General features: G+C 40.9%; 1 protein-coding gene across 3 annotated transcripts in view; it reads left to right on the forward strand.

The window, feature by feature from the left end:
• Positions 1-818: 818 nt before the first annotated feature.
• RBM27 (RNA binding motif protein 27) overlaps positions 819-12838 on the forward strand; it is a 78961-nt gene continuing 66941 nt past the window's right edge. For all 3 annotated transcript variants that reach the window (XM_059417841.1, XM_059417843.1, XM_059417842.1), the window contains exon 1: positions 819-1090. In XM_059417841.1, the coding sequence (XP_059273824.1) occupies positions 1032-1090 (59 nt within the window). In that variant the 5' untranslated portion in view covers positions 819-1031. The remainder of the gene's footprint in view (positions 1091-12838) is intronic.

Consider the following 12838-nt stretch of genomic DNA (forward strand, 5'->3'; position numbering starts at 1 on the left):
CATTCAGTACAAACTAAGTTGGCTATTTTGGTAATTTCGATTGGAAAAAAATATTTCTAAAAACTTTTTTGCTGGCCAAAATTTTCCCTGCAAAAACAAAAACAAAAACAAAAACAAAAACAAAAAACAAAACAAAACCCTACTGAATTTAGATATCTAGTGAAAAGAGAATTTTAAAAAATATTAGAATCGTTCTTCTTCCTAAATAAAGCATATGTTAAAAAGATTGGTAAAATTGAAATGGCCTCAGCCTTCTACAACTGTGCGCCACGTTTTAAAAATGACGATTATTGGAGTCCAGGGCATGGATGTCAGAAACATTCTGCGTAACTTAGGCATAGCGGCGAGAAATACAAGCATGTATGCTAAGCAAAATGATTGTGTAAGAAAAAAAAAAAAAAAGTAAAATTTTGCATTCTGTGCAATGTGTCGAACGTGAACGTATTGCACGTTGTGTTGCAGATTTACTACAGCTGAGTCATTTCGGGACACAAGTGTGTTTCCAGGAAAAAACGAGAGGAAGGAATCAGGCTGAGGGGCTCGCGGGGTTCCCCCAGGCACTCCCAGTAGCAGACACCGGTATTCCGCGGCGGGCGGCGGCGTGGTCAAAAAAGGAGCCGCGGCCCCTTTAAGAGGCACAGCACCTTCTCCAAGATACCATCTTGCACCAGGAGTTCACGTAAGCTCTCCACCTACCTTGCTATATCCCCTCCTTCTTAACTGGGTACGGCCGGCCGGCGGGGCGAGCGAGCCTTTTCATTGGCTTTGCGCGCACGGCCTTCTTCCTTCTATTGGTTCTTGCGCCCGCCACTCGGCGCTATCTCCCGCCCACCTGAGCCGTCGGGCTAGGTTGAGTGAGGGCTCTTGGGTTAGTTCCTGTTAGGCCCCGGCCGGGGGAGTAGGTTGAAGTCTTCTAAGATGCCCGGTGGGCTGGGGCACCGGGAGCTGTGAAGAGGGCGTGAGGAGGCGGCGAGGGGAGACCCGCGGCAGGCCTGAACAAGAGCGGCGGCCGAGCCCGCCTTCCCTGCACCATGCTCATAGAGGATGTGGATGCCCTCAAGTCCTGGCTGGCCAAGTTACTGGAGCCGATGTGAGTGAGCCAGCCTGGGCCAGGGCCGGCGAACGTGGGCGTTGGGGGCCCGCGGGGGTGTGGGGGGAGGGGAGGCGGCGTGGGGGAGGGCGGAGCGGAGGGGCCGCGGTCGGGAGGTCCCGGCTACGTCCTGTATGTAGTACTATCACCATTGTGGGGGGGGGGCCGGGGGGGGGGGGGGGGGGGGGGGGGGGCCAGGGCCGGGGGGGTGGGGGGGGGGGGGGTGGGGGGCGGGGGGGGGGGGGGGCGGCAAGGACAGCGAGGGCTTTTTAAGTATAAATATTGAGGTGCTGGAAGGGGTAGCAGAAATAGTGAGGGAATTTAAAATTTTGTTGTTTGAGAACTGCGAGAGATCGCAAGGCTGTCGAGGGATTTTTAAACGTGAATATTGGGATCTTGAAGGGTGTAGCAGGATGTCGAGGGCTTTATTAACCGATATTAGTGTGAGACTAAGATCCAGAAGCGGAGTGTGGAGGGCCTTTTAAAAACGTGAGGGCAGAAAGGAGTAGTAGGGACATTGAGGGCTTTATAGCGATTATTGATGAGCGGTAAGGGTTCAAGAATTTTGAAGGATTTGAGAAACACGGGGTAGTTGAAAGGGATATGTGGGCATTGAAGTGTTTTTGGGAATTACTGGAAAGCTGTGAAATATGATAACAAGGATATGAAGGGATTTTAAAATATTATCCAAGAGTTGATAGTGCTAGGAGGACTAATAACTTCTAAATACCATTAAGGGTTGGAAAAAATAAGGGTTTTAAATTTTAAGGGTTGAAAGGGCGACCCTGGTATTTAGTATTATTGGAGGAGTATTTGAAAGGGGGAGACCTGAAGCATGCAAGCATTTTTAGTTATAGCTATTGGAGGAATAAAAGGTATAGCAGAAAGACTTAAAGAGTTTTGTAAATATTGTTGAAGGATTGTGAGGGCAACTGAGGATAGTGAGGTGTAGGATATTGTTGAGCAAAAAAGAATGAGAAGGGCTTGTTTTTTAAAAATATTTTGGGGGGTGTTAGTTGTAGAAATATTGGGAGGCTTCAAAGGGATAGCAGAGGTACCAGCTTTGTTTGATTGTTTTGTAACCATTGTAAGAGGGTTGGATTGTGGTGTGTTTATTTGGGATACCGGGGTATAGGTAGTTTCTGAGACATCTCATACAGGGAAGAGAGGGAATGCTGAAGGGAGGATTGGAGAGAGATGATACCTAACTCTCCTGGGAAAGAAGGCATGGAAGGGGGAGGGAAGGGATCATTTCTTGCCTTCTTCTCATTTCTACTACTTATTCTATTAGAGGTGAGGACTTCTAAAGGAAAACTTAAAGGACTGCTAAAGGAAAAGGTACAAGAGGAAGGGATGGGCAGGCATGCTTCATTAGATGAGATTACTGTAGTGAAAAAATACAGTTTTTCAGAAGTGGAAATAAGGCATAGTGTGGGAGGCATGGAGTTATGGTGACTTTGGTGCTCTTCCGAGATAGCTACTTCCCCGATTATCTATTTCCGGGTCCTTTTGAGAAATCTTGTTAGCTAACTTTGTTTGTTGTTGTTTTGCTCCTTTGATTTCTTGGACGTTAATGTCTAGGAAGAGATGCACCTGTAGTCCAGTGTATCAGCCTTGTAAAGGTAGGCTGGTTAAAGGAGACAGCATTAGGGGAGGTTTTTTTGTTTTTATTTATTTGTTTGTTTGTTTTATTAGGGGAGTTTTGATATCTGAAGTGCTATTTATATTCTGAGGATGAGGAATATGTGAGTAGAGTACAGGTGTTAGTGAAAGTACACTGAGGCTTTTGGGTTTTATATTAGCGATGGTCTGTTTGAAAGTTTTGTAGGAGAATATGGGCCGCTTGAGTATTCATCATACTTTTTCTACAGTATACTTTTGGAGCACAGTGATGGAGATGGATTGTGACAAAGGTGGGAAATGAAGTAAATAGACTTTTTTTTTAAATTTAATTTAATTTTATTTTTTATTATTTTTTAAAGATTTTATTTATTCATTTTACAGAGAGAGATCACAAGTAGACTGAGAGGTAGGCAGAGAGAGAGAGAAGCAGGCTCCCTGCTGAGCAGAGAGCCCGATGCGGGACTCGATCCCAGGACCCTGGGATCATGACCTGAGCCGAAGGCAGCGGCTTAACCCACTGAACCACCCAGGCGCCCATGAAGTAAATAGATTTAGGGAAATTGACCACATATGGAACAGACTTAAAAAAAAAAAAAAGAAAAAGGTCTGTGTTTAAAAAAATTCTTAACCTTCATGTTATTTAACATAAACCCTTGTTTGTGTGTGCTGGACAGTTTTGCATACAGGCTCTGAGTTTTTTAGTTAAATATGTGTGTCTTTGATAGAAGGTGACAAGTTTTAATGTTATAGTTAAGTGCCCTTCTTTTGTAAACTCCCTAAAATGTTTTATTCTGGGTAGTGGTGTTTTCTTTTTTCTTCTTTTAAGATTTTATTTATTTGAGAGAGAGAGCAAGAGTGAGGCAAGGGGCAGAGGGAGAAGCAGATTCTTCACTGAGCTAGGAGCCTGATGAGGGACTTGATCCCAGGACCTCCCAGGACCCTGGGATCATGACCTGAGCCATAGGCAGCCACTAACTGACTGACCCACCCAGGCACCTCTGGTTTTTTTCTTTTCTTTTTTTTTTTTTAAATATTTTATTTATTTATTTGACAGAGAGAGATCACAAGTAGGCAGAGAGGCAGGCAGAGAGAGAGGAGGAAGCAGGCACCCTGCTGAGCAGAGAGCCCAATGTGGGACTCAATCCCAGGACTCTGAGATCATGACCTGAGCCGAAGGCAGCGGCTTAACCCACTGAGCCACCCAGGTGCCCCTGGTTTTTTTCTTAATATGAAAATTTAGTTTGGGTAGGAACTTATTAAACCTCCCAGTAGTATTTTCTCTTGACTTTTTTTGGGCTATTTATACTGATAAGTTTATAGATATTCTGTATTTTCATGGGTAAAAAGTATTTTTTTTTTTTTAAAGATTTTATTTATTTATTTGACAGAGATCACAAGTAGGCAGAGAGGCAGAGAGGAGGAAGCAGACTCCCTGCTGAGCAGAGAGCCCGATGCGGGACTCGATCCCAGGACCCTGAGATCATGACCTGAGCCAAAGGCAGCGGCTTAACCCACTGAGCCACCCAGGCACCCGTAAAAAGTATTTTTAAAGTGATTATTTGAGGGGCACCTGGGTGGCTCAGTGGGTTGAAGCCTCTGCCTTCCGCTTGGGTCATGATCCCAGGGTTCTGGGATAGAGCCCCACATGGGACTCTGCTCAGTGGGAAGCCTGACCCCCCCCCCCCACCTGCCTCTGCCTGCTTGTGATCTCTGTCTGTCAAATAAATAAATGAAATCTTTAAAAAAAAAAAATTAAAGTGAGGGGCGCCTGGGTGGCTCAGTGCTTTGAGCCGCAGCCTTCGGCTCAGGTCATGATCTCAGGGTCCTGGGATCGAGTCCCGCATCAGGCTCTCTGCTCAGTGGGGAGCCTGCTTCCCTCTCTCTTTCTCTCTGGCTGCCTCTCCGTCTACTTGTGATTTCTCTCTGTCAAATTAATAAATAAGATCTTAAAAAAAAAATTAAAGTGATTATTTCAGTTTGGTTTCCTCATTTGTTTTGAGTTACATGTTCAACTGAAAGCACACATCATGCTTTTTTTTTTTTTTAAATCGTTACCTTTTTAGGGTTAAAAAGAGCTAAAAATCAGTTTAGATTTTAATAATATAGGTAGCTTTTCTCGAAGTACAAAATAAAAGTACTAAATTTTTTAAAAGATTTTATTTATTTAATATAGAGAAGGATCACAAGTAGGCAGAAAGGCAGGCAGAGAGAGAGGGAGAAACAGGCTCCCTGCTGAGCAGAGAGCTGGATGTGGGGGCTTGATCCTGGGACCCTGAGACCATGACCTGAGCTGAAGGCAGAGGCTTAACCCTCTGAGCCACCCAGGCGCCCCAAACATACTAATTTTTAGTTCATATACGTAATGGTTTTGGATGGAAGTGGTAATAGGAATTAGCAAATGCAAAAAAAAAAAAAAAAACAGAAACAGAAAGAAATAGCAAATGCTGATATCATACATATTTTCATTCTTAGTATGTTGTCATGGGAGATTATTTTTTGTTTAGATACCCTAAAATGTAATAAATGATATGCTAAAATGGGTTGTATTTGTAAATTCACTTTTGGCATATTCCAGATTGAAGAACATTTTCATGGCAGATTGGCATGTTGTTACAACATAGCATTTTGGAGCAGTTGTTAGGTTTTCAGATAATGGAGTTGCAGTGGATATGTTGAATTCATACTATCCCTGGGCATGATCCATTTTTGCTTGTTTTATTTAGCTTAGTTTACAGTTAACTACATTTATAAAAGATTTTTAAGCATGTTGTGTCTAGTCACTGGTGAAACAAAGGCATACAGTGAGGTATTTCTGAACCAATCCATTAAAAAAATTTTTTTTTTTAAGATTTTATTTATTTATTTGACAGAGAAAGATCACAAGTAGGCAGAGAGGCAGGCAGAGAGAGAGAGGAGGAAGCAGGTTCCCCGCTGAGCAGAGATCTCGATGCGGGACTCAATCCCAGGACCCTGAGATCATGACCTGAGCTAAAGGCAGAGGCTTTAACCCACTGAGCCACCCAGGTGCCTTGAACAAATCCATTTTCTATGTAATTATTCTCTATAGACAAATTAGATATATCATCTGCTAGTAGAACTTATCTGTTACTTGCCACTACTTTTGTAGAGGTGGTACCTATCTATTACTTTTACTAGAGGAAAGACAGAAGAATGGTGCCGGAAGAAATGACTGCTTTAACAGGCCAGAGAAAAACCTAGTACCATATTTGTTGGCAGTGCAGTTCAGGGAGAGAAACCATCTTAGTCAAGAAGTTTATATATTTCTTTTCTTACTGTTACGTGAATAGACGAACTCACAAGTCTTGTTTGATGTCTTTATATTGCCTCACTTCCAAAATATCCTAGATATCTTAGTCATAGAGACTATGTAGGGATTATGCGCAATTGGGAGATGTCATGGTTTCTCTCAGAAATAACTTCTCATTTTTCAGTATGTGAATCCTTTAAGAGCAATGTCTAAGTAAATCTAGGGGATATATTAATCACTGAAGAAATTAAAAGTTTAGAAAAAGTTCAGGCAAGCATTTTTCAGTAACAAACATGCATTTCTACCCAAAAACGTTGTCTTTAGTGGGAAATGTTTTAAGTTATTTATACCAGATATATTAAATATATATAAACATATATAATTCAAGGTTGCTCGTTTGGCTTATTATAAAAATTTGTCTTGGTGTTAGTTTTAAAAAGAGTGATGGTGTTTGTAATACTTCTTGGACACTTGCTCTATTATAAAACATCTTTATGTGAATCAGGTTATTTAGTTTCTAGTTTGTCTCTATGTCTGATTTACTGTGTGACTTTAGAGAAATTCTCCAAATTTTCTCTAAACAGTTAATCATATTAGCCTTCTACCTACCTCACTGATATGATATGAATATTAATGTGTAGGCTATAAAAAGGGCCTGTGTACCTTAGAATCATTAAATATAAATGAAATTTTATGGCTTTTGAAATATGAAAATATATTAAACTCTTTTTTGCAAAAATATATTACTTATTAATGTTAAGCTGTACTGTCACTTTCATAATAATCTAAGGCATGCTGGAGCTAGAGTCTCATTGCAGGCCCTGTAGATAGGACTGGGAATTGCTAGGGAAAGCCATGGCTATGAGGTGCACTTTCTGTGAATTCAGTGAATTCAAGATCTTTTTAAGTGCACTTGGAGATTGAATATGTTGTCATCTCCGAGTGTATGATGGATAAGGGAGCGATAAGCTTCACATACTAAGATCATTTTATTGGTTCAGTGGTCGTGGAGGGGTTATACTTTGGTTGAACTCTGGAGTTACATGGTGCCATAGATTTGCAGTCCTTAATCACATTAAATTCTGATTAGTAATGTCTGGGGCTGCTCAAATGGGGGGAAAATTTGTCACCTAGCAGCTGTGAGACCTGACCTCTCAGATAAATAAACTACAAAGGTGAAATGAGTATTTTGGAGCTATGTTCTTGAGACTGGGTAGTTCTGATAATGTAGTTAGTGGCTTCAAGGAGTTCGTATACCTCGAAAGTGCTGTCGGACTTGTTTAAGGAGACGGTTACCTATTTCACAGAAAAGGGCTTATTTTGACCAGAAGACTTCTTGGCAAGTTTTAGTATACTAAGTTAAGGACATATTTGTTCTTATGTCCTTTGGTCTGCCTCCTAAATATGTCTGACTTCATTCTTCCTGGCCCAACTGCTATAGGCTAGAAGCCAGAAGTTGCTTTTATAGCTCTATGTTTCCTATTACTGCCTTGTCTCATCCTCTTACAGGGCTGTTACTTACTTTGTTGTTAATTTTTTTAACCATTCGTTATTTTGCACTGTAATTATTTGTTTTCATGTTCATCTTTTGGCCACTAGACTGCTTGGCAAGGTATGTCTTGCTCAGAGTAATTTCATTACCAAGCAAGATGCTTGGCCTTTAGTGAATGATCAGTAAATGTTTAAATGAATCATTTTACTTCTATGTACATACAGGTTGGCTGACAATTTAAAACATAAGATTTTTAAAAAATGTTTTACTTAATTATTTGACAGAGAGAGAGAGTGCACACTCAAAAGAAGGGGGAGTGGCAGGCAGAGGGAGAGGGAGAAGCAGGCTTCCCGACATGGCCTCAGTCCTGGGACTCTGGGATCATGACTTGGGCCGAAAGCAGATGCTTAACCGACTAAGCTACCCAGGTGCCCCTAGATTTTTCTTTTTTAATAGTCTGATTTTAGGGTGTACTTAGGTGGTGACTGCTGCTTTGTGACCCATAGTCCAAATATCAAAATGGTGTTTGCGTATGACAGATATATGTGTGTGTGTGTGTGTATATATATATATATATATTTTTTTTTTTTTTTTTTTACCCAAAATAAATCTAGGGGTAATTTCTTCAGTTCATGAAAGCCTTTAGGGGAAGATGAAAGCTTTTATTTGAAAAGAAGTAGAAAAAAAAATGAAAAGAAAAGAAGTAGAAGTACCATTATTTCTCTCATTTTTTTAAAAAAAGATTTATTTTATTTATTTGACAGATAGAAATCACAAGTAGGCAGAGAGGCAGGCAGAGAGAGAGGGGGAAGCAGGCTCACGCTGAGGAGAGAGCCGGATGTGGGGCTCGATCCCAGGACCCTGGGACCATGACCTGAGCCGAAGGCAGAGGCTTTAATCAACTGAGCCACCTAGGCACCCCTATTTCTCTCTCTCTCTTTTTTTAAGATTTATTTATTTATTTATTTGACAGACAGAGATCACAAGTAGGCAGAGAGGCAGGCAGAGAGAGAGAGAGGAGGAAGCAGGCTTCCCGCGGAGCAGAGAGCCCGATGCGGGACTCGATCCCAGGACCCTGAGATCATGACCTGAGCTGAAGGCAGTGGCTTAACCCACTGAGCCACCCAGGTGCTCCCCTATTTCTCTTTTTAATATCTGTTAACAGGTTCTTAGAACTTAATAGTTATTCACATTAACAATTTGAAAATGTCAACTCAGATATTACTTCTTTTTCTTTCTTTTCTTTTTTTTTTTTTTTAAAGATTTTTTTTGTAAGTAATGCCAACACCCAACATGGGGCTTGAACTTAAAACCCCAAGGTTAAAAACTCAGGGGTGCCTGGGTGGCTCAGTGGGTTAAAGCCTCTGCCTTTAGCTCAGATCATGATCTTAGGGTCCTGGTATCAAGCCCTGCGTCGGGCTCCCTGCTAGCCGGGTAGCCTCCTTTCCCTTCCTCTCTTGCCTGCCCTTCTGCCTGCTTGTGATCTCTCTCTGTCAAATAAATAAATAAAATCTTTAAAAATAAATAAAAAAAACCTCTCAATCTCCACCAGCTGAGCCCGCTGGGCGCTCCCCCTGGACCTTTACTTGTTTTTCCAGTGTTGTTTTATTGAAGGAATAATCAATCTGAACACAGATCAGAAGCAGACTTTTTGTTTTTTTATACACTTTTTCTTATAAAAATGCAGAAAAAAAAGAAAATTATTTGTATTTATTTCTAGTTTCTCTTGTGTATATGAACTTCCATGTGATAGCTTCCATATGATAGCTATAATCAGACTCAAATGTAGAATTTTTTAATCTGTATTTTTCCATTTGACCTTCTTATCAGAAACATTTTTCATATTTGTGTATTGTTTTTATAACCATCGCTTTGGATACCTAATATTTCATGAACAGTAGAATGGTTGTGCTGACTTGACTTTTTCTGTTAAAAATAATGCTGTTTTCAGGGGTGCCTGGGTGGCTAGTCGGTTAAGTGTCTGCCTTCTGCTTAGGTCATGATCCCAGAGTCCTGGGATTGAGTCCTGTTGGGCTCCTTGCTCAGCGGGGAATCTGCTTCTCCCTCTGCCTCTCCTCCTACTGATGCACATGCTCTCTCTCTCACTTTCTCTCTCTAAAATAAAATCTTAAAAAAAATATAAAGTTCTTTTTACACCACACACACATACATATATCTATCTATCTAGTGTTAATTAGGTATCAGTATTTTCTGTGTTTGGCTTTATTTCCTGAGACTAACTTCCCTGAAGCTAACTATAGCTACTGGTCAGAGAACATCAACTTAAAAAAAAAAAAAAAAAAAAAAAAAAGATTTATTTATTTTAGAGGGAGGGGGACCATGTGTAGCTGGGCGGCGCACCTGCACATGGAGGGGGAGAAATTCAAGAGACTCCCCACTGAGGGTGGAGCCCTACTCCGATTGATCCCAGGACCCTGAGATTACCACCTGAGCTGAAACCCAGTTGGACAGTTAACCAACTGAGCCATCCAGGCACCCCGTTAATATGAACCCCATGAATATTTATTTTTAAAGATTTTATTTATTTATTTGACACAGAGAGAGAGAGAGATCACAAGTAGGCGGGGGGGGGGGGGGGGGGGCGGGGAGTAGGCCCCCTGCGGGGCAGAGCCAAACCCCCCCCCCCAATGCAGGACTCCATCCCAGGACCCTGAGATCATGACCTGAGCCGAAGGCAGAGGCTTAGTCCACTGAGCCACCCAGGCACCCCCCGAGAATATTTTTATTGGTTGTTGATATACATTAAGAGATTGTGTTTTGTTTTTTTTCCTCCCAGTGGCTCAGTAGCATATTCATTAATTGTCTCACTTTTTTAGTATATGTGCTGTGGAAGGGAGCATAATTGTCTCACTTCTAAAACAAATATTACACCAAGGTAGAACTTAAAATTGAGGGGCACCTGGGTGGCTCAGTGGGTTAAGCCTCTGCCATTGGCTCAGGTCATGATCCCAGGATCCTGGGATCAAGCCCCACATCAGGCTCTCTGCTCAGCAGGAAGCCTGCTTCCTCCCTCTCTCTCTGCCTGCTTCTCTGCCTACTTGTGATCTCTGTCAAAAAAATAAATAAAATCTTTAAAAAAAAAAAACAAACTTAAAATTGAGCCCATATTCAGAAACGTAGACTTTTCTGGAAATGGAAGAGATTTAAGTAGTGTTGGTTTTTCCTAAAACAAATAGACTTCGATTTTTTTTTAAAGATTATTTATTTATTTATTTGACAGACAGAGATCACAAGCAGGCAGAGAGGCAAGCAGAGAGAAAGGAAGGGAAGCAGGCTCCACGCTGGGCAGAGAGCCCTATGCGGGGCTCGATCCAGGACCTTGGGATCATGACCTGAGCCAAAGGCAGAGGCTTTAACCCACTGAGCCACCCAGGTGCCCAGACTTTGATATTTTTAAGTAGTGTTTCTTGGGTTGGGGACTAAGGTAAAGAAAGACCTTTGCTCTTTGGTCTTGGGATTGGGTATATGTATGAAATCTGTGAAGCTGATGTGCCAGCATAGCAGATGTGTCATATACCTGCAGTGGAGATTTCATTAAGGAGGAAAAAGACAAATTAGAGGTTTTACACATAAAACCTCATTTTACTTTACATTTTTAGGGCAATATCTCTGTTAACTTCCCCTGATGAAAATTCATTCTTGTTGATAGTTATTTTTTAAATAAAAGATAGATAATTGAAAGATGTTCTTAGAACGTTATTATGCAAGATGTGAATTTTAAGGAGTCCTCATATTTCTAATTTCCATTAAACTTACAGAGATTTCTTTTGTTTGTTCTTTAATTAGAACAGAACTACTGGTTGAGCCATAGAATGCGGATTTACAGTAGGAAAGTACATGTGGTATAAAATAGATTTTTAACTCTGTGGAATTGTAACTGAGTTTTCATTCCATAGGTGTGCTTTCTGCCTGATCTTGAGTGGATCACTTAATTTGTCTTTACATACTTACAAATTTAGGTATCTATAAAATCAATAGTAACCCCTTGATTGTATGGTTAAGGCCTTTTAGAGACTATAATAGAATAGTAATTTTAGATGGGTATTACTGTGTTTTCTAATCTCTTTTTATAACAGAAGCCCCTTTCTATCTAGAAATGTGTGTATTTAATATAGCCATGGATTTAAAATCTTAAAATCATCTTCATTCCCAAATATTCTTGTCCCTGTAGTTACTTAAAGTGAATTTTCATAAGCTTTGGTTACAAATAAATAGCTAAAGGATTTTAAATACTCTGAGGTAAGAGAAGTAAGAAGTAGTCCTGCATTTGTTGTGTAAATTATCAAGGATCTTAGTCATGCTCGGATTTTTGCAATTCACTCTGGAAGTTTGGTTGGACTACTGTTAGCATTGGTGCCGGAGCTACTGCAGTATTATAATTGTCAGATTTTAAGGATTATATAGTGGGGGTGATGAAAGAATAAGAACAGTGATAAAGGTACAGAAAATTACAGCATGAAATTCCCCAGTGTATTTAAGTTTCACCATTTGATCGGTGTGATTTACTATTTCAGACCACCAATTTCCTTCATAGTGTACTTTATGGATACAGATTAAGAACTGTTAAATTTAAATGGTCCCATTCCGTTGGCTGTAAACATGCTTTTTGTATTTGGTACAGAATTCTAACTATCAGTTACTAACAATCACTCATATTGCACAAATACTTAATATCTGTGATCACTCTCTTAAGAATCTAGATTTTTTTTGCTCTTTTACCTTCTTGTAACTATTCATCTTGAAGCTTAACACATCACATCAAAATATATTTCATCAGGAGCAACCTTACTCTGCATTTGTTTTTCAGAGTGTGAAGACTAAATACATGTTTAAGGTATCTGGGTTTAACTCCCCTCATTTATCCAGTAATCTCAATGTTGTGCCTGCTTCTTGCTAGAAACCTCGTATTACCCAGCTTTCTACCTTTTGGGTCATGAGACTCCTCAAAGGTTCTCCTAACAGCAGAAAAAAATGAGATTGTCTCTTTCTACCATTCTCACTTACTTTTATTTTTAAAAATGTTATTCATTTATTAGAGAGAGAGAGAGAACTCGCGTGCCTGTGAGCACAAGTTGGGGGAAGGGCAGAGAGAGGAAGAAGCAGGCTCCCCGCTGATCAGGGAGCCCAATGAGGTGCTTAGTCCCAGGACCCAGGGATCAAGAACTGAGCCAAAGGCAGCCGCTTAACCGACTGAGCCAACCATGCGCCCTTGCCATTCTTATTTTTATTTTATTATTTATTTATTGGGGCGCCTGGGTGGCTCAGTGGGTTAGGCCGCTGCCTTCGGCTCAGGTCATGATCCCAGAGTCCTGGGATCGAGTCCCGCATCGGGCTCTCTGCTCAG

The sequence above is a fragment of the Mustela nigripes genome, chromosome 12 (genome assembly GCF_022355385.1).
Source record: "Mustela nigripes isolate SB6536 chromosome 12, MUSNIG.SB6536, whole genome shotgun sequence".
NCBI classification, from domain to species: domain Eukaryota; kingdom Metazoa; phylum Chordata; class Mammalia; order Carnivora; family Mustelidae; genus Mustela; species Mustela nigripes.